Source organism: Nannospalax galili, unplaced genomic scaffold (genome assembly GCF_000622305.1).
Source record: "Nannospalax galili isolate Female #2095 unplaced genomic scaffold, S.galili_v1.0 scaffold8, whole genome shotgun sequence".
NCBI classification, from domain to species: domain Eukaryota; kingdom Metazoa; phylum Chordata; class Mammalia; order Rodentia; family Spalacidae; genus Nannospalax; species Nannospalax galili.
Genome location: NW_008358318.1, coordinates 486,434 through 505,555, shown reverse-complemented (window position 1 = coordinate 505,555; position 19,122 = coordinate 486,434). Strand labels below are relative to the sequence as shown.

At 46.1% G+C, this 19,122-nt stretch overlaps 1 protein-coding gene across 3 annotated transcripts; it reads right to left on the bottom strand.

Annotated features, from left to right (window-relative positions):
• Nucleotides 1–465: 465 nt before the first annotated feature.
• Nucleotides 466–16,694, bottom strand: Lyrm9 (LYR motif containing 9). Of its 3 annotated transcripts, XM_029557913.1 has the most exons (5): nucleotides 16,615–16,694; nucleotides 4,298–4,436; nucleotides 2,451–2,543; nucleotides 1,773–1,832; nucleotides 466–1,550 (listed from the first exon to the last, which is right to left on the bottom strand). In XM_029557913.1, the coding sequence occupies exons 2-5, from the start codon at nucleotides 4,421–4,423 to the stop codon at nucleotides 1,533–1,535; spliced, it is 297 nt and encodes a 98-aa protein (XP_029413773.1). In that variant the 5' UTR covers nucleotides 4,424–4,436; nucleotides 16,615–16,694; the 3' UTR covers nucleotides 466–1,532. The 3 variants fall into 3 exon arrangements, with proteins under 3 accessions (XP_029413773.1, XP_008819815.1, XP_029413772.1); XM_008821593.3 differs by lacking the exon at nucleotides 1,773–1,832; XM_029557912.1 differs by lacking the exon at nucleotides 1,773–1,832 and having other exon boundaries at nucleotides 466–1,255.
• Between the last annotated feature and the right edge of the window lie 2,428 nt (nucleotides 16,695–19,122).

Below are 19,122 nucleotides of genomic sequence, written 5' to 3'. Positions count from 1 at the left end.
GGCAGTGGGACCAGCACCTGCCCTACTCTGTAGAATGATTCTTCCTTGGAAGTGGGTATCTGAATCACATAAGTCCTTAGCCTTATATGACAGCACACAGCAGGGGAACTCTTAATGTTTAGGGAATATCAATCAAGAAGTAATAAGGGACATCAAGATGGCTCAGCAGATCAAGGTGGGTGCTGCCAAGCCTGATGACCTGAGTCCAATCCCTGGGACCCACATGATAGAAGGAGGAAACTGAGCACGGCAAGTTGTCCCGACACCCGCATGTGCACTGTGGCATGTATACATACACATAAATAAATGTAAAATATATTTTTTAAAAAAATAAGCTGGGTGTGATGACACATTCCTATAATCTCCGCTCATGGGAGGCAGACTGCTGATAGCTCAAGGCCATTCTGGAATGCATAGTGAGAAAATGTCTCAAAAAAATAAAGAAAGGAAAGAGAAAATGAAAGATGAGCTTTTACAAATTGATACATTTACCTCATCACTTATTAATCAGCTTTACACAGACAGACATCCTGTTAACTCGCATAACTGCAAGGACACAGGCACTAGCTCATCCTGTTGGCAAAGTGCCCCAAGGAAATGTTCACCTCCCAGTGTGGCTTTTCCACATGTTCCAAATGTTAAGATGACTTAACTCATCTGGGTCACTTCTCCCTGGCCCTGCTCTCCCCCTCTTCCTCACTTCTACTCTTCCTGATGGTTCGAAGCAGGGGAGGCCAATGAGGGACTGCAGCTGGTGTCTGGCTACTTCGACCTTCTTACTAGTCTCACATATTATATATTCATCACCTTGAGGACCAGGACTTCTCTATGCATGGAGCCATGGGGACAGGAGGAACAGCGACTAGGCAGATTGATGGCCATAGCATGGCACAGACAGAACGGCTGGTGGAGCTCTTCGCTGGGACAGGACAAGGTCACAGATAAGTTACCAAGAGGACACAATGTGTGGGAGGGCAACGCTGCAGCTGGGGAGGGGCAGAGCAGCAGCTTCCTCACAGGGATCCTATGCACCAGGGCCTGCATTGGGCACTTTGGCCTCATTTCACACAATCCTCGTGCAGGACGGAACAGTTCTTAGGCGGTAGCTGGGAAGCCACGTGTGCGCTGGGATTCAGATCCACAGCTGCCGACTTCCGAAGCCCACTCTCTTTCCTCTGTACAGGCCATCACCTGAGGGCACATCTGCTCTGGGGCTCAGAGAATGGTAAAAGGAGCTCCACAATAAATGGATCGCCTTCAGACCAAAGTAAAAGAACAGAAAAACAAAAATGAGAAACACAGAGAAAAAACAAAAAAACACCAAATTCTCTCCAACTTTCACATCATTCCAGGCTGGAAGGGCAAACATAAAAGATGCTGGCAACATGGCTGTGCTGAGAAGAGCCACCAGATCAAATCCAGTGGCTCCTTTGATTTCTTCATTTTAGTCAATAAGGCCAAAGAATATTCCAGAAGAAAGGCTTCCCGGCTTCAAGTGTCTCTAGGACAGCCTCACGGTGGGCTCCGGACTCTTAGCTTTGTTTTTTATACTGCAAGACAAAGAGGTTAGAAGTGGGTGAGGGAAGCCAGAGCGGGGGCGGGGAGGAACCTACTCATGTCACACAGGCCTCCTTGCAGGGGCTTTTGGGAGTTGGTGACATTAGCATTCACCTCTTTACTTCATGCTCAGACTCTTCTTTAGTGGAAAAGGCCAAGGGCCTGGAGGGGGATGGCAGGGAGGCAGTTGGTGCCAAATCAAACATGGTGCTTACCAGTGCTTTCTCTTCAAGCAGTCTTGTTTGCAGGAGATGATTTTCAGGCGGAAGAAGAACCTCAAAAGCCAGGGACCCTCAGTCATTTGCTGATGGTGGGTTTTTTTTTTTTTTTTCTATTTATTTTTGCTGTGCTGGGGATAGGTACTAGGCAAGCACTCTACCACTGAGCTACATACCCAGTCAAAATATGAGTCTTAGAAAATGGATTTTGAGCCCCATATCTGGAGCTTCTGAGTCAAGACAGGAAGTTAGGAGCACATTCCAGTTCTCTGGGTGATTTTAATGCCAACTATATTCCTGACTGCCTTCCTCACTCTGCCTCAGCATGAACACCCCCTTAGGAAGCCACCCCCAAGACAGCTTCCCTCCAAGCCAGCCTTAGTAATGCTGTGGCCAGCAACAGCACTGAGCTTCCAAATAAACTCCTATGCCCATCTCAGTCCTCTCAGCACTGCTAGGCAGAGATGTGCCTTTCAGGATTAAGGGTGACCCTGTCACCCTGCAGAAAGTGAATGCAACTGAAATGATCATCTTCCTGCTTGGGAGGAGGAGAGCAGCGGGCGGGAGCTGCCTCAGGTCTCAGTTCTCAACTGTGGTGTGCGGGAGCCTCCTAGTGGCTGCAGAGATTACAGCATCCCACCCCAGCCCAGGTGGTGGCTGGAGCCAAGCGCTTACTTTATTCATGATCCAATCAGCATCTTCAATAGCTCTTTTAATAATCTGCTGGATTCTCTCAGGGTTGTCTTCATCTGAGTGAACCTGGAAACTCTGGAAAATTCAGCATAAAGAAACATGACCAAGCAAAATTCACAAGGCTGGCAACTCCAGAACAGTCCCAGAATAGGCTGTAGGGTACGTGGTCTCCAGTACTTTCTTAACCCTGGCCACCCACTTGGAGATGAAAACATGAGGCTTAGAGAGGCAACCCACTGCTGCGCCTCTGAGTCCTAATCTGTGTGTGTGTGTGTGTGTTTCGTTGTTGTTTGGTGTTTGGTTTTTGACCTGGAACTTGAGGAACCTGTGAAGTAGACAGGGGTGGCCCTGATCTCACAAAGATCTGCCTGCCTCTGCCTCCCAAATGCTGGGAATCCTAATCTTTTTTTACTGTAAAACTGGTGATGCAACAAGCAGGGCAGATGAAAAGAGTGGCCTCTGGGCCCACAGGCTATCTGGAATGTGATCAGGGCCAAAGGGAAACTTCATTCTCTGGATTTGATTTACCCCTCGCTGGAATCTGTTCCCATCAGAGTATGCTCTCTGAAGAGCTCTGCCACAGGAGGGATGGGCCTTCCCACCACTAGATGCTGGTGTTGGGAAACAGCAGGAAAGTGAAGGAAGGCATGGGGGCAGGGAGACTAGGAAATCCAGTCAGGCTTCTGACCAGCACTCTGGGATTCAGCTTCTGAGAGATGCAGTGAACCTCAAAAGATGTGGCCCCTCCCTCTCCTATGCTTCTAACCCCATATCCTCCAAATCTCTACAGGCCCCTGTGTCACCTCCAGAAAGCCCTGACTCCCCCAAAGCTAACTAGTCCCTTCTCTGTATTTCCACAGCCTTCTACTTCTACCTCTTTTTGTTTTATTTTGTTTTCACTTTTTCTACTTGTATGAATTTTATTTTAGTTGCTGTTGCTGTTGTGTTGAGACAGGGTCTCCCTGTAGCCCAACTGGCCAGGAACTCAACATGTAGACTAGACTGGCCTTGAACTCACAGAGATCCACCTGCTTCTGCCTCCTAAGTGCTGAGATCAAAGGTGCACACCACCATGCCTAGCTTGAATTTCCAGTGTCAACTCTTACTTGAAAACGACTTCTTTAGACCGATGGTAAGGAAAGCACAAAGAACCCCCAACCAGACTCGCCAGATGTTAACATTTTGCCCCACTGGTTCTTTAATTTCTCTTTATGTGTATGCATAAGGTTTTCTAGAACCATTTAGAGTAAGTTTACCATGCAAGTTGCAGGCATCATGCTCTTATCCCCTAAAAGCTTCACTGTGTGCCTCCTACCAAGGGGACCCTCTGATATAACCATGGTATCTAATTCAGAAAAATTAGCATTGCTCCAACCATCACCCCATCTACAGCCTGCACTGTAGTTTCACACACTGTTGGGTAATGTCATATGCTACCTTTTTTCTCCAGTCTGGGATCTGGCCTCATGACTTCCATTCTGTTGTCACATCTCCTTATTCCTATTAATTCAAAGCTACCCTGGCTTTTTACATTGATGCTGGAGGTTGAACTCGGTCCTCATGTTTGCATGGTAAACACTTAACCACTGAGCCATCTCCCCCACCTTCCATTCTATTTTAATATCTATGGAGCTCCTCATTCAGGCCCCAGCACAGCACTGTCATGCCAGCTGATACAGCCTCTGCTTCACAGACAGAAGCCAGAAACAGAGGCCAGCTGCCCACCTTTCCAGTGCCTCTTGCCAAACTTCCAGCCCCACTCCCACCTGACCTTGTACCCCATCCTCTGGCCCCAGCAGGCACCCAGAGCTGGCTCACCCTGCTCCTACCTGCCTGACAGCATGCTTGTAGTGCTCCTGGATGCTCTTGGTCGGTAGCTGCCGGCAACAACGCAGCAAATAGCGGTAGAGTTGCAGCGGCCTCTGGACCAGCTCTGCCCCCGGCAGCGGGGCCATCTGTGAGCCTGTCCTGGAAAACAGAAAGCATCACTTTCTCAGACATCAGAACAGTTCTATACTGACCCTGACTCACAGTCCCAGGCCTTTGTGAAGCAACCACACAGAGGCCAGGTCCCCCTGTGGCTCAAACCTAGGAGGCCACACCCTAGGCTGGGGGGTGGTGCTCAGCCCATGGAAGCCTCAGCCCAGAGCAGGCCCACCCACAAGGATCCAGTGCAAGTATAGAGGAAGCTGCACACCCTCTGCCCTGGTGTCATCTTTCTAGAGCTCTACTTCAGGTAGAGAGTGAAGAACGGGATAAGCAAGCCATCCCCTGTGGCAATCACAGAGTAATCAGGGCTAAAGAAACCAGGCATGTTCTAGTGGGGACATAGGGTCCTGAGGTCCAAGCCTTGCTACTCAATGTGATCCCAGACCAGAAATATAGGCAAGACAGGAGCTTGTCAGAAATACAGCGTCTTGGGCCCCGGTAGACTCCTAGACTGCATGTACATGTTAAAGATCTGCTAAGCAGATGTAAAGACACATAGGGGCTCCACATGAAGAAGCAGTTGCCCATGGAGTCACCATGGTGAAGCCAGAACTGGGCACACGACTTCATTTTACTATGTTACTACTAATAATGAACACTAAAGCATGGTATTCATTTGACATATAATTGATGTGAACAAGAAAACTAAGCACAGAGAGGTCTGGTAACTTGCCTAAGCTCACACAGCTGAAATTTGAATCTTAACAATCTGGTTCCAGAGGCCACTTTAAAAAAATAAAAAGGTGCTGTTGACATACAGTCAATGTACATATCTAAAATGTGCCATCTGAGGCCAGCGTGGTGGCACACGCCTTTAATCCCAGCACTTGGGAGGCAGAGGCATGTGAATCTCTGTGAGTTCAAGGCCAGCCTTGGTCTACATAGTGAGTTCCAGGACAGCTGGGGCTACAGGGAGACCCATCTCAAAAAGATCAAAAAATAAATAAAATGTACCACCTGGTAAATTTTCACATGTACATACCTCAGAAACCATGTCGATAAGGAGAGTAAACATCCATCCCCCCAGCCTTACAGCCCTTTGTACTCCCTCCCCCTTCTCAACCACCAACAGCGCCCCCCAAAAGCTTTCCCCTGCTCCAGCCTCCTTTGCACTACTCAAAAGTTTTTTATAAATGGAACAATACACCATGCTTTCTTTGTGTTTGCAGAATCTATACTTTATAAAATTTGAGTTTGTTTTTGAACTAATACATAAATCATCAGAATTATACACTTTTATGGAGTACTGTGTGATATTCCCAAACAAGTTTACATTGTGTGATATTTAAATTGGATTAAGCATATTTATCTTCTCAAAAATGCTGCAGAGCCCCTTTATTTGTTTTGTTTTGGTTGGGTTTAGTTTTTAAAACAGGGCCTTATATAACCCAGGGAGGCCACAAACTAAGTATCTAAGATTTGTCTCGAATTCTTGATTCTCCTGACTCTCTTCAGAGTGCTTGGATTATAGGCATGCTCTTCCCTGTCTGGTCAGTAGAGCCTTTTTTTTAATTTTATTTTATGTGTATGCATGTATTGCCTGCATGTAGGTAAGTGCACCCATGTCATACAATGCCCGAGGAGGATAGAAGAGGCTGTCCAATCCCCTAGAACTGGAGTTAGGGACAGTTGTTGGCTGCCATGTGGGTGCTAGGAATCGAACCCGGGACTTCTGCAAGAAACAACCAGTGTTCTTAACTGCTAAGCCATCTCTCCAGTCCCAGAGCCTATTTATTTATTTATTTATTTATTTATTTATTTATTTATGATGACGATGATGATTTTGAGACAAGGTCTCACTATGTATCCCCAGCTAGTCCGGGACTATTAGGCAAGGCTGGCCTCAAAATCACAAAGATTCACCTGTCTCTGCCTCCCAAGTGCTAGAGAACCTATATCTATATTATATGTGCTCTCCCAAAAGAACCCGCAACTCTAATTGAACTTTTTCTTTATCTATTTTTATTACATTTTGTTTATTCATTTATCTAGTGTGTGCAATGTAGCATATATATGGAGGCCAGACGACAACTTGCAGGAGTCAGTTCTTTCCTACCATGTAGGGCCTGGGTTTTGAACTCTGGTCGTCAGGTCTCTAGGCAGGCTCCTTCACCCCCATCTGGTGGGCCCATCTTTTTTCCATTTTTGAAGAAAAAGAGTACGGTGTTTCTAAATGGTAGATTCTAGAACATAAGGACTTGTTACCCTTCCACTAAGTGCCTCCCGGCCCTATCATTGCCAACTCTGTGCCACAGGCTCCTGCCTGAACTTTGTCACAGCACCTTGCCTAGCATCCCACTGTCACTCCATTATCCTCCACACCTGACACCAAGTGAGCTCTGACCCACTGTTCTTGGTACATCCAATTCATTCACAGGAATCTCTCTCAGAATCCTCAAACCATCAATGACATCACCTCTTTATCACCTCTCCATAGCTCTACACAGCAGTTCCCTGAGCATGGGGCTCCTTCCCAGCCCTTCAGTGAGAGAATCCTTCTAGATCCAGCTTCATGTCTTTCTCAGGGAAGAATTCTAGACTGTCCCTCTCTGGGGACAGAGGGAATCACTCTGCTTTCATGTGGAGGCTCTCCACAGGCTGAGCCCGGGCCCAAGCCTCTGTGCAGCCTAGCCCACAGCAAAATTCACTCTGTGGCCCAGGACTGTTTGACCTATTCTCTCTCTAGTATAGATTCCAGACTATAAGGAAAAGGTTCCCTGTGTGCCGGATGAAGGAGCTCAAAGACAGAGATTTAAAGTGCCTGGTGTTCGTTTTAAAGTAAGAGGGGGAGGGGAGGAAAAGGAGAAGGGGTGAGGGAGCAGGAGAGGGGAGGAGGAGATCTCACCAAGAGAACCAGAGTTAGCTCTCTCAGACCCCCTGCACTAACAAGAGGAATTTTTTTTAAAAAAAAAACATTTCATTACAGCTTTAACATATTCAGTAACACACTCCAGAGCAAGGATACATCTCTTTCAACAGTGGCTGTAAATTTTTAGGTTCACAGTTGAATTAATACAATTTTTTTTTTGTTCTTTTGAGACAGGGTCTCCCTTTAGCCCCAGCTGGCCTGGAACTCGCTATTTAGACCAGGCTGGCCTCGAACTCACAGAGATCCACCTACCTCTACCTCCCAAGTGCTGGGATTAAAGGTGTGTGCCACCACGCCCAGCTAACAAGGGGAATTTAAAAGGCTGGGTTCCTAGGCTCCTTTGCTCTATTTCCAGCATATTATCTTCCTGGCAACAATACACTCCTGTCACTACAGCTAACTTGGCCAATCCTTCCTTGTTCTCCAGGCTCTTGCTCTGCCTGTCTGCCTCCCTCCCTGCCTGCATTATCTATTCTCCCTCCTAGTAATGCCCACTATGTGCAACTCCGGGTGCACACAAGTCCCACCTGCCTGATATCAGAGCCCCAGATCCATGAGTTCAGGGACTGGTTCACAGATAGACAACTGGTCCAATCAAAGTGAATCTAACCACCTCTATAGGAGAGACTGGAAAAGGTTTCCTCTCTCACAAGACTTGACAAGTCTTTCAGGGATGCAATCTTCCTTCTCCGTGAAACCAAGCAGAAGGAAGAGCTGGGACCTTACCAGAAACCACGTCCAAAGAACTCACTTGCAACCTACAACCCTTCACTAGAGGAAGCCCGGATCTTAGAACTCTAGGTAATCTGAGCATTCAATCCTCTTTTGCCCAAACAGCATGGGTTGGTGCTTGTCACTTTCAACTCAGAGTTCTAACTGGCAGATTCTGACTCTCAAATTCTACTTCCAGGGGTCTGGGATGTGGCTCAAGTAGCAGAGTGTCTGCCTAGCATGCAGAAAGCTCTGGGTTCCATCTCCAGCACTGCAAACAGAGGCCCTGGCAGTGCATGCCTGTGATCCCAGCACTCGGTTGGAGGCAGGAGGATCATAAGTTCAAGATCATCCTCAGCTGATGCAAAGCTCCAGGTCAGTCTGGGCTACATATCTTAAAAAAAAAAAAAAAAAAAAATTCCACAACACACTTGAGTGGTTCCAGCTGTTAAAGAACTCTAAAGAGGACAGGGCTCCTCAAGTTCCTATTCACCAGTCTGACTGGCCCTGCTTTAGCCAAGCCAACAGAGGGGAACCCCATGTGTGGTGAACCCCATGTGTGGGGTGATTGCCAAGACCCTGAAGGGCAGCCATACAAGACACAGCACATAGTCCCAGCAGCTCTCCTGGCAGGCTTCCCCAAACTATATAAAGTGCTAATCAAATATTGTAAAATGCTAGTCCGGAACAGATGGTTACCATCTGCAGTCCTCAAAATTAACATTTGGAAAGAGCACAACTTTGTTTCATTGCTTTAAAACCCAAGCAATACTTAGTAACCAACTCAGCAAGTATGGGTGGAAGACTATTTTCAGCTCAATTATAATACTTAGTCATTCTCAGTAATAACTAGTAGAGAAATATGTGTGGGTCCACTGAGAAGGGCTAAACTAAAAATGCTTTAATTTAAAGTGTGGGTTTCCTATTATTTAAGGGGCAATGAACTTCACAGCACCACTGCTGCGGTTAAACCCTAACCCTGAAACATGCTTCTCTTATTCTGCCCTTTCGAGTTGACCTTAGCCGCCTGCTGAGGCACCCTGCCTGATAGCTCCATCTCCCAGGCAACCAAAGATCAGCATAGTCAGTCTAACGCCTGCTTTTCCTTCAATCCCAAAGCCACTGGCTTTGAACTCCTATCAAATTCTACTTCCGTGAGTCTCTTAAATGTCTCTCCTCCCAGTCTAGACTCATCCTATCTCTGCCACCACAGTCCTCAGCTGGTCTCCCTGCCTTCAAATTCACTTCCCTCCCATCTATTCTCCACCCAACAGCCAGACTGACTGTGAAATAGAAATCTCAGGGCTTCCTGTCCTCTCCAAAACCCCCTAATACACACACCCACACCCCTTCATTCTGGAAACTTTTCTCAATGTGGAAGAGACACTTGAAGTATTTTAAGCAGTCTATGGACTGACATCTTTTCATCCTAATGTTTTATATTTACATAAGTAATGAGAAAAAAAAATCACAATTTCATAGGTATTAATAGTTTTTTTTTTTTTAAGAATGTCCATAAAAAATGTACCAAGTAAAAAAAGATGTGGTTAAAAGCAGGAATAGTGAAAGCCTAGATGAGCTGGGAAGGGGGCTGTTCTACAGGACAAACCTAAATGCCGTTCTATGGTCTATGGGCCAGCCTGCATCTGCATGTCCCACCCCTCAAGCTCTGTACAGGTAAAGTGACCCTTAAATAGGGTAGTCTGCAGCAGCTACGTAGGGATATGGTATCCACACTGTGCCAGCAGCCTTGACATGGGAACAGGGTTCTCAGAAGCACAACCAATAGAAGGGGTATGTGTGTGTGTGTGTGCATGTGCGTGTGGTATGAGTGCTTGTGCATGTATGTGCATGTAGCGAGTGCATGTGCATGAGGTGAGTGCATGTGCATGTATACGCAGGGGTGTGAGTGCATGTGCGTGTATGTGGTGTGTGTCTTATTACAAGGAATGGGTCATGTAAGTCTGGAAGCTGGCAAGTCTGAAGTCTGTGAAGCCAATACCCTGCCTCTTATACTAAGACCTGAAGTTGCTAGACCACCAGGAAAGTCATCAAGCAAGAGAATTCTTTTTCTTTTTTCCTAAGATTTTCGTCTACGGCCATACCATCCTGAATGCACCCAATCTAAAGGTTTTTATTGTTGTTTTTTAATTTTTCCAGGTGTGGTGGCACACGCCTTTAGTTCCAGCACTCTGGAGGCAGAGGCAGGCGGATCTCTGTGAGTTCAAGGCCAGCGTGATCTACATAGCAAGTTCCAGGCTAGCTGGGGCTATAGGAAGACCCTGTCTCAAAAAGACCAAAAAAAATTTTTTTTAATTATGTGTATGCACAAGTGCCTGAGAGGCCAGAGGCATCAGATCCCTGGACCTGGAATTACAGGCAGTTGTGAGTTGCTTGGTGTGCTGGGAACTGAACTCAGGTCCTCTGAAAGAGCTGCCAGTGCTCTTAACCACTGAGCCACCTCTCCAGCCCAAGAGAATTCTTTCTTACGGGAGGCTCAGCCTTTTAATGTAACTAGGAACATGTAGAAACTTACAACCTTCCCCCACAGTGGAGACAATGGCAGCAACCAGAGGCCAGTACCACCCCACAGCACGCACGCACACACACACACGCACACACACACACACACAAAGACTGACTAAACTGTCTCCCAGCCAAATCCCTGTATCTTCTGGCCTTTATCTATGCTTTTCTCTAAGTTGTAAGACTGCCACAGGCAGGTGGAGAGCAAGTAGAGAGAAACTGGGTTCATTCTTTCCCACTTTGACCAACTGTAAATAAATTCATTTTCCTTTACCAATTTGTTTTCTAATTCTTTTAAAATGCAGTAAACAGGTTGTGGGTTATGGACTTAAATGTCCAGTTACAGTCAGGCCTTTAAGAGAATAGATGAAATGCCGGGTGTTGTGGTACATACCTTTAATCCCAGCACTTGGAAGGCAGAGGCAGAGGTAGGCGGATCTCTGTGAGTTCGAGGCCAGCCTGGTTTACTTAGTGAGTTCCAAGACAGCCCCACTACAGGGAGACCCTGTCTCAAAAAGACCAAATAAGAGATAGAGAGAGAGAGTGAATGAAGTCAGAGAGATGGCTCAGCAAGTAAAGATACTTGCTGCCAGGCCTGACAACCAAGTTCCATCCCTAATCCTACCTCCACTAGTCTCTCTGGTTAAAGGAGGGAACTGACTCCACAAGTTGTCCCTGACCTCCATGCACATGCACATGTGCGTGCACACATATACACACAAATTTTTTTAAAAAGCATTGAATGAGGCCCACTCACATTAAGGAGGGCAATCTGTTTGACTCAGTCTACTACTAACTTAAATCTAAAAGTACTATCATAGAAACACCCAGAATATGTCTTGACCAACTATCAGTGTACCTTGTATGGCAGTGAAGTTGACACTTTAACTCTCCCAACAGGCGGTTGGCAACTCCTTGTTGACTAAATCCTCCTCCCTCTGCCTGAAATACCCTTGTGGCTTCCTGCAGCTCTCCTCACCTTCCACACTCAGCTCTGAATCTGGCACCTTCTGGAAGCCCTCACTAACTTAGCACATGACCCCGAAGTTCCTCTGATAAGCCATGGTCCTACCTTCTTCCCATGCTCTGTGGAAGGAGTCAAACCCATTAAGAAGCTGGGCTATGGAGATATAAGCCAGGACAACCACGAGGCCACTCTCTTGTCATTTTGTGTAGCCGTCTGGGTGTGGACTTTCAAGCACAGCCATGAATGGGGTAGTTGCCATTTTTGGAATAGAGCAAAAGGTGGGTCGGTGCATCTCGGGGGCTCCTCAGAGACAACTTGGAGCACACTGGGAAAAATGGGTGGAGCCACAGCTATATTAAGCATGGGCAGGGGCAGGAGATGGATGGCACGTGCATTTCAAATATGGAAAAAGAAAAGCCTATAAGAATCCCTGTTTTCGTAAGTCACCCCCTCCCAAATGTCATATAAACTAGGCAAAATCTAAATAGACTATCTTATGTCAGTTTGTCAATCTGCATCAGGACCAGGAGACCCTGAGTTGGGGCAGGTCTCCCAGCCAGCAGGAAAAGGAAAACTTAGTGAAACAACATCCCACCTTGCCCTGAGTCATGCTCAAAGGAAAGCCTGTGGTGACCTTAAAACAACCCATGTTATTCTACATCACATCACCCACACTTTAATCTAGCCCAGACTTCCAGCTCAGGCTACTGTCTAGATTACTGGGAGGCATCCACTTCTGTGTAGGGCCCCACAAGCCACTCTTCACAGAATGGTCACAGCACTAAATCAACCTGACTGAAAACCTTTCCACAGCTGTGCATCAAATGGCACTGTGAATTAGTCTGAATCTGTCATTTTCTTGGGAATAATAATGATATTGTGCTTATTTAGAGTATGTTTGTATCCTTAGGAAATGCAAGTGTTTAGAAGAGATGTGCTACCAGCTCTGCAACTATTTCCAAAAAGTTCAGCAAAAGCCAGTGTCCTAGTTTGTTCTTCATTGCTGTGACAAAACACTCTGACCAGTACCAACTTGGGGAGGAAAGGGTTTATTTGTTTTACATCTCCCAGGTCGCATGCAGTTCATCAGGGAGCCCAAGGTAGGAACTCAGGGCAGGAACCTGGAGGCAGGAGCTGGAGCACAGGCCATGGAGGAATGCTGCTTACAGGCTTGCTCCCCTGGCCCCTGCTCAGCCTGCTTTCTTATGCAACACAGGCCCAAGTGCCCAGGGGTGGCACCACCCACAGTGGGCTGGGCCCGCCCACATCACTCATCAAGAAGATGCCCTTCAGACAGACCAGTCCAATAGAGGAAATTTCCCGATTGAGGCTCCCTCAACCCAGGTGTGTCAAGTTGACACTAAAGCTATCCAGCACAGCCAGTTCACAGAGGAAGAGACAGAATGAGAAAGACTAAGAAATGTGGCAGAATGATAAGACTTCTGGTATGAGGAATGGACACTGTACTGTTACTTTAACTTCTGTGTATTTTGAAAACTTTCATAATAAGGTCACCTTAGAAACATCCCTGGCACAGGCCTCGCCACTTTCCCTCCACCTAAGCTGACGGGAAGCCCCTCTTAACTCTGGGCTCAATCTGCTGCAGAATTCCACTCCTGGTCTGAGAACTGCCCAAATCTACCAGCAAATCCAGTCTCCCCTTATCCAAAGACAACTCTCATGGCTCCTCAGTCATCCCCTTTACAGCATAAGGGTGGTAGATGTTACCATCTCCCCAAGTCTCCCTGCCCTACTTGCTGCCTCTACATTCTCCCAAGCACACTGCCAGTGGGAGAAACAGCAGATTGACTGTGTGCTGACCAGTCCCACAGGCAATGACTTGTCAACTCTGTGACCTGTGAATTCAAGGAATGCAACCCGGACCACATTCTCTGCTCAGACCCTCAGGGCCCTGGCATTCACTTCAAAGCACCTTTTTCCCCTGAACTATTAATAAGCCTTTTACTATATTAATTCAGCACAGAGTCACAATCTGCCACCCAATCTCTGGGCTGTCTGACTCCGTTATTTAATTCATCTCTACACAACAAAAGCAAAGAAACAATCACACACTGGGCACAAACTGAAATAAATTAGTCTGATCTTCCATAAGCATTGCTCATCCATGCAAGGCTTTTCCAAGCAGTTACGTATAGGCTTAGGGCTTAGCCCCAGGACCAGAGAGGACCAACACCTCACCTACCCAGAGCTTTCTTTCAGAGCCTTGTTTGAACCTGATGACATAACTGATGACCTTCCCATTCAGAGGTTAATTAGTACCTGGCAATTATGACAGCTTTTCAATATTATCTCACTGAACATTTAACAATATTAGAGGGTAGGTGTCATTAGCCTTTTTATAGGTAAGAAAACTGAGGCTCAGAGAGGTTACAATTTGCCAGAAACCATACAGCTGTTCACAGTCAGGCAAGGATCTATTTGATTCTAAAGCCCATGACCTTACTTGCCTCATTGACATCTCTTGCTAACTTTGTATGCCTAAAAATGCTAACCACATGGGGCTGGAGAGCTGACTCAGCAGTTAAGAGCACTGGATGTTCTTGCAGAGGACCTGAGTTTGATTCCCAGCACCGACGTGGTAGTTAACAACTGTCCGTAAGTAACTCCAGTTCCAGGGGCTCCAAGGCCCTCTTCTAACTTCTACAGGCACTGCATGACACGGGTGCACTTACATGCATGCAGGCAATACACTCTTACATATAAAATAAAAATAATCAATACATTTTTTTAAAAAAGAATGCTGACCACAGCTGGGGGTGTAGCTTAGTGGTAGAGCACCTGCCTGGCATGTAGAACACCCTGGGTCTAATCCCCAGTTTAAAAAAAATGCTGACCAGATCAGGGCTAAACACCCCATCCATAAAGAACTCTACCAGGGCTCATGCAAAATCATGTTCATTCACTAACTAACATACTTGACTGGACTATTGTTCACAACTTAGCCACAAACCCTTGTTCCATGCTTTTCAGAAACACAAGGACATTACATCACCTTCCTACATATAGATGAAAAGAAAATTCGGGATGGGGTGGCACATGCCTTCAATTCCAGCACTAAGGAGGCAGAGGCAGGAAGATCTCCATGAATTTGAGGCCAGCCTGGTCTACATAGTGACTTCCAGGCCAGACAGTGCTATATAGTGAGACCTTGTGTCAAAAAAAAAAAAAAAAAAAGTTTTACAGGGCCAGCAAGATAACACAGGCCTGACACCCTGAGTTAATCCTCAGATCCCAGAAGGTGGCAGGAGAGAACCAACCAAGATGTTCAAATGCCCCTCCACATGTGCATGTTCTCTCTCTGTCTCTGTCTCTCAACACACACACACACACACACACACACACACACACACACACACACACTGTACAAAATCTAACAGGCCTGGTGGCATGTACTTGTAATCCCAGCACTCAGGAGGTGGGAGTAGGAGGATCAGGAAATCAAGGCCCAGCTTGGGCTATAGCAAGTTGAGGCCAACCTGAACCCTGTCTCAAAACATAAACAAAACCAATTTACAGGATATGATCAAATAAAGGAAAAAAAGGGGGGGAAGCCACAAAGGCAATTTCCTGGGTGTCAAGAGGGATCACTGGCAAGGATCCCCATGTAACCTCTTTGTCCTTTTCCCTAACCTGTGTTCTGAAACAGGGCACCTAAAAATAAGTGGGGAAAAAGTCATATATTTCAAAAGAAAGAATGGAACTGCAGAAAATGACCAGAAATTATACCCTATTAAGCACTGATAAAAGCTAAATTAAGGCTGCACCAACCATTTTTTAAATATGCAATTACTCTTCTTGATGGGGAAAGTTGAAAAATAGGAATGGTTTGCTCCCTGCCCTGCCCACCCCAGGGCTCCATCTGGCACATACAATGTTCTCCCAGCAATCCTGCCTACCCTAGTCCCTCTCTCACATAATCAATTCAAGGTATGGCCAGCCCCTATCCGTGTGTGTGTGTGGGGGGGGGTATGTTGCTAAAGATGACTCCAAGAGCTTGAACATAGTAGGCAACCATTCTACCACTGAGCTATGTTCCCAGCTCCTGCATTATGTCTTGATGTCTTTTTCCCGGCCAATTCCTATGTGCCACCCTAGGATATTTCATAAAACACATACTCAATCCCTCCCTCTCTGCAGAGAGTGCTTTACCCCCCCCCACTACCTCATATCCAGAGGTCAGGTAGGTGGTAGTAAGGACTTCAAGAGTCCCAACGGCCATCACATGATGAATGGAGAGATAAAACCTGGTACAGGCATACCTTGGAAAACTAGTCTACCATAAAAAGAAATGACATGCGGTCATATGCTACGACCTGTGTGAATCTTGAAGGTATGCAAGGTGCAGGAAGTCAGAGGCTACATAACTTACAATTCAATTTCTATGAAATATTCAGAATTGGCAAATCTATGGAAGGCAGAGAAACACTTGCCTGGTGCAGAGGGTAAGGGAAAGAAATGGGGAAAGGGAGCTGTCAGCTGATGGGAGGTGTTCCTTTTTGAGGGAACTGAAAATATTCTAAAATCGACTGTGGCAATAGATGCACAATTCTGCGCACATTCTAAAGGTTATTAAACAGGTGCACTTTAAATGATCAAACATTACCCGCTGTGGTGGCACAGGCCAGTAATCACAGTACACTTGGGAGGTAGAGGCATGAGGAGTACCGGTTCAGGGGCAGCAGAGAGACCCCCCACATCCCTCTCTTGTTCCTCAGGAATTCTCTCCCTGCTAGTCAAGGTTACTTCAGGTAACCGGGTGTTCCCGTAGATGGACTGGAGGCGGGGAAGAGGACACGTCTCTTTGAAAACTAGCACTACCGAGGCTGCGTGCCCACGTAGCGGACGGGGGCGCGGCTTCGGAGGGGCGGCCCAGACACCTCCCGGCCCTCCCTGCTCCCCGGGACACCCTGGAGGACAGGCGGGCGAATGACTCAGCAGACTGGGCTTCCTCGGATGAGGGCTCTGCCTGAGACCTCGATAATCCCCAGCCCGCCCCCGTCGCCCCCCTGGCCCCAGCCACAGAGCCCTACGCCCCCGCCCTCTACCCGCCCGGCCGGGCTCACCGGCCTTCGCTGAGGACGCCAACCCCGGAAGCCGCAGGCGCGGCGGCGACGAGTGAGCCTGCGCGGAGAGACAGCGTAGCCCCGCCCCCTCCCGGAGCCTGCGCGCCCTCTGCCGGCCGCCAGCGGGACTCGGGGTCCTACTGAGTGCCGGTTTCTAGATCCAACCGCACCCAGCTGGTCAAACCCAGAGCCTTCTTTCCCTTTTCTTCCTTACAACTCCCGGGGATGAGCCCTGAAGGCAAGCTCTTCCTCAAATTCCCGTGTACTGATTTTGCTGAAACATTAGAAGTGCTCAAAACCTGTGAAAAGGCATCTTGGAGGACTTGGCCCAAACCGCTCGTGCCGGTGACAGAAATTATGTTTGAATGGGAGTCTGCGTTTTGAGTCATTTCATCAAATTACAGTTCCATAACACCTGTCAAAAGAATAAATATTACAGCAATAGACATGCTTCCTTTCAGACCCATCTATAATTATAATTGAGGTAAAGAATGCAAAATCTCAACTTAGAGCTACTGCCGGGATCATTCTTTGAAAACGAAATAATGCTGTTTCACTAAATAGGCTCTCCCCACTAGCGCATGTTTAAAGCCAGAGTGCTTCTCTGAATTGATTTAAATACAAGTTTTATATCCTGAAAGAAAGAAAGATGAGTCTTTATCAGGGAGACAAACGCCCTGTTCAATGAAGCTGTGAGCTTCTCTGGGCTGCTGTCTGAAAGAGAGCGCACTTGCCTGGGAATAATATTGCTTCTGTTCACGTCTCTCTTCTTTGAGCCTTTTTAAACCTATCTATAATGAAAAAGCTGATTTCCTTACACACACTCTGTGTGTAGTTGCTTTAACAGAACAATTTCCTATAATTTTTCTTCATTTTTTTTCAAAAAAGGAAAGCACTGCTCCCCAGTAGCACCTGGAAATCTTTTTTTTTTTTTTTTTCCTTTTAGAAAGCAGGGGCTATTTCTTAACAGAACTATTTAAAAAGAGATGTTTCTCTATTTCTTAATTGTAGAATTTCTTTTCTTCCCTCCCCCTCCCTCCCTCCTTCCCTCCCTTCATCTTTTCTCTTTTCCTAACATTCTACACTGTCTCCAAACTATTGTGGGAGAATTCTTCCCCTGAAATACTCATATAATTACCTCCATTTATTTGGACCATAGACTTGGACCAAATATATCTGAAAGATCCAATTGCACCCTCATAAATCAGGCCTCTTATTTACTCATGCATAATCAGAGCACATCATTAGTGCCGATCCAATCAATAAATCATTATGCTTTTAGAGCCCTTGCTAGGAATTATCTTTGTAACACCATCCATTTCCGTGTTCAACATTAAGATTGCTTCATATTTTTTTTAAAATTCACAATTTGTTCCCTCATTCTATCTCTTTTGTTCCTAGATCTCTATGTTCCAGCTTCAGAAACCTCATTCTAATACCTAGATCTCATAAAATATTCAAGAAGCAGCTGTTCCCTTTACCTCTGAAAGCATCCACTTTCAGAATACTTGTGCTTTTGTCTTTATAAGCACACAAGGCCCATCTTTCACAAAAATTATTTTTTTTTTAAATATTATTTTTATGTGTATGAGTGTGTTGCCTGCATGTATGTGAGTGCACCCGTGTCGTGCAATGCCGTGGAGGTCAGAAGACGGCTTCAGATTCCCCTGGAACTGGAGTTAAGGGCTGTTTTTAGCTATCATGTGAGTGCTGGGAATCGAACCCGGGTCCTCTGCAAGAGCAGTCAGTGCTCTTAACCACTGAGCCATCTCTCCAGCCCCCACAAAAATTCTTTGTTGACACCCAGATATAAAGAAAAAGAAAATAATCTGAAGGAGAAATGTAGACAGCAATTTCCTTTCTTTTTTCAAGTTGCAGTGGAAACTTAGATTTAAAAATAATTGAATTGTGATACTTTTTAACTTGACAGAAACCTTAGAGTTCTTTTCATTTCAGTAGTAAAACTAAAAAAGTTCTTACCACTCCAAACATTAACCAGGCTTATAACCTAATGAAAAGTCAGCCATTCTTTTTTTGTTGATGTTAGTTTTATTTATGTGTATGTGTGTGTACATGCTTATCTGTATGTGCATCACATGCATGCAGTGCTCAAAGAGGCCAGAAGAGGGTGTCAGATGCCCAAGAGCTAGAGTTATAGTTGATTGTGAACCTGATATGGGTGCTGGGAACTGAACCCCAGGTCCTTTGCAAGAGCAGCAAGTGTTCTTAACCACTGATCCACCTCTCCAACTCCCCAACCACTCTTATCATGTGGTTTTTTTCTCTTATACTGCAGTTTTAGCAGAAGAGTACCCTCATGTTAGACTGCAGATATTCACAAATAAATAGAATTTTTAAAATTTTCTTTTTTTATATTTTATTTATTATTTTTATTTTATGTGTACAAGTGTGTTGCCTGCATGTATGTGACTGCATCCATGTCGTGCAATGCTGCGGAGGTCAGAAGAGAACTTCGGATTCCCCTGGAACTGAAGTTAAGGATGGTTT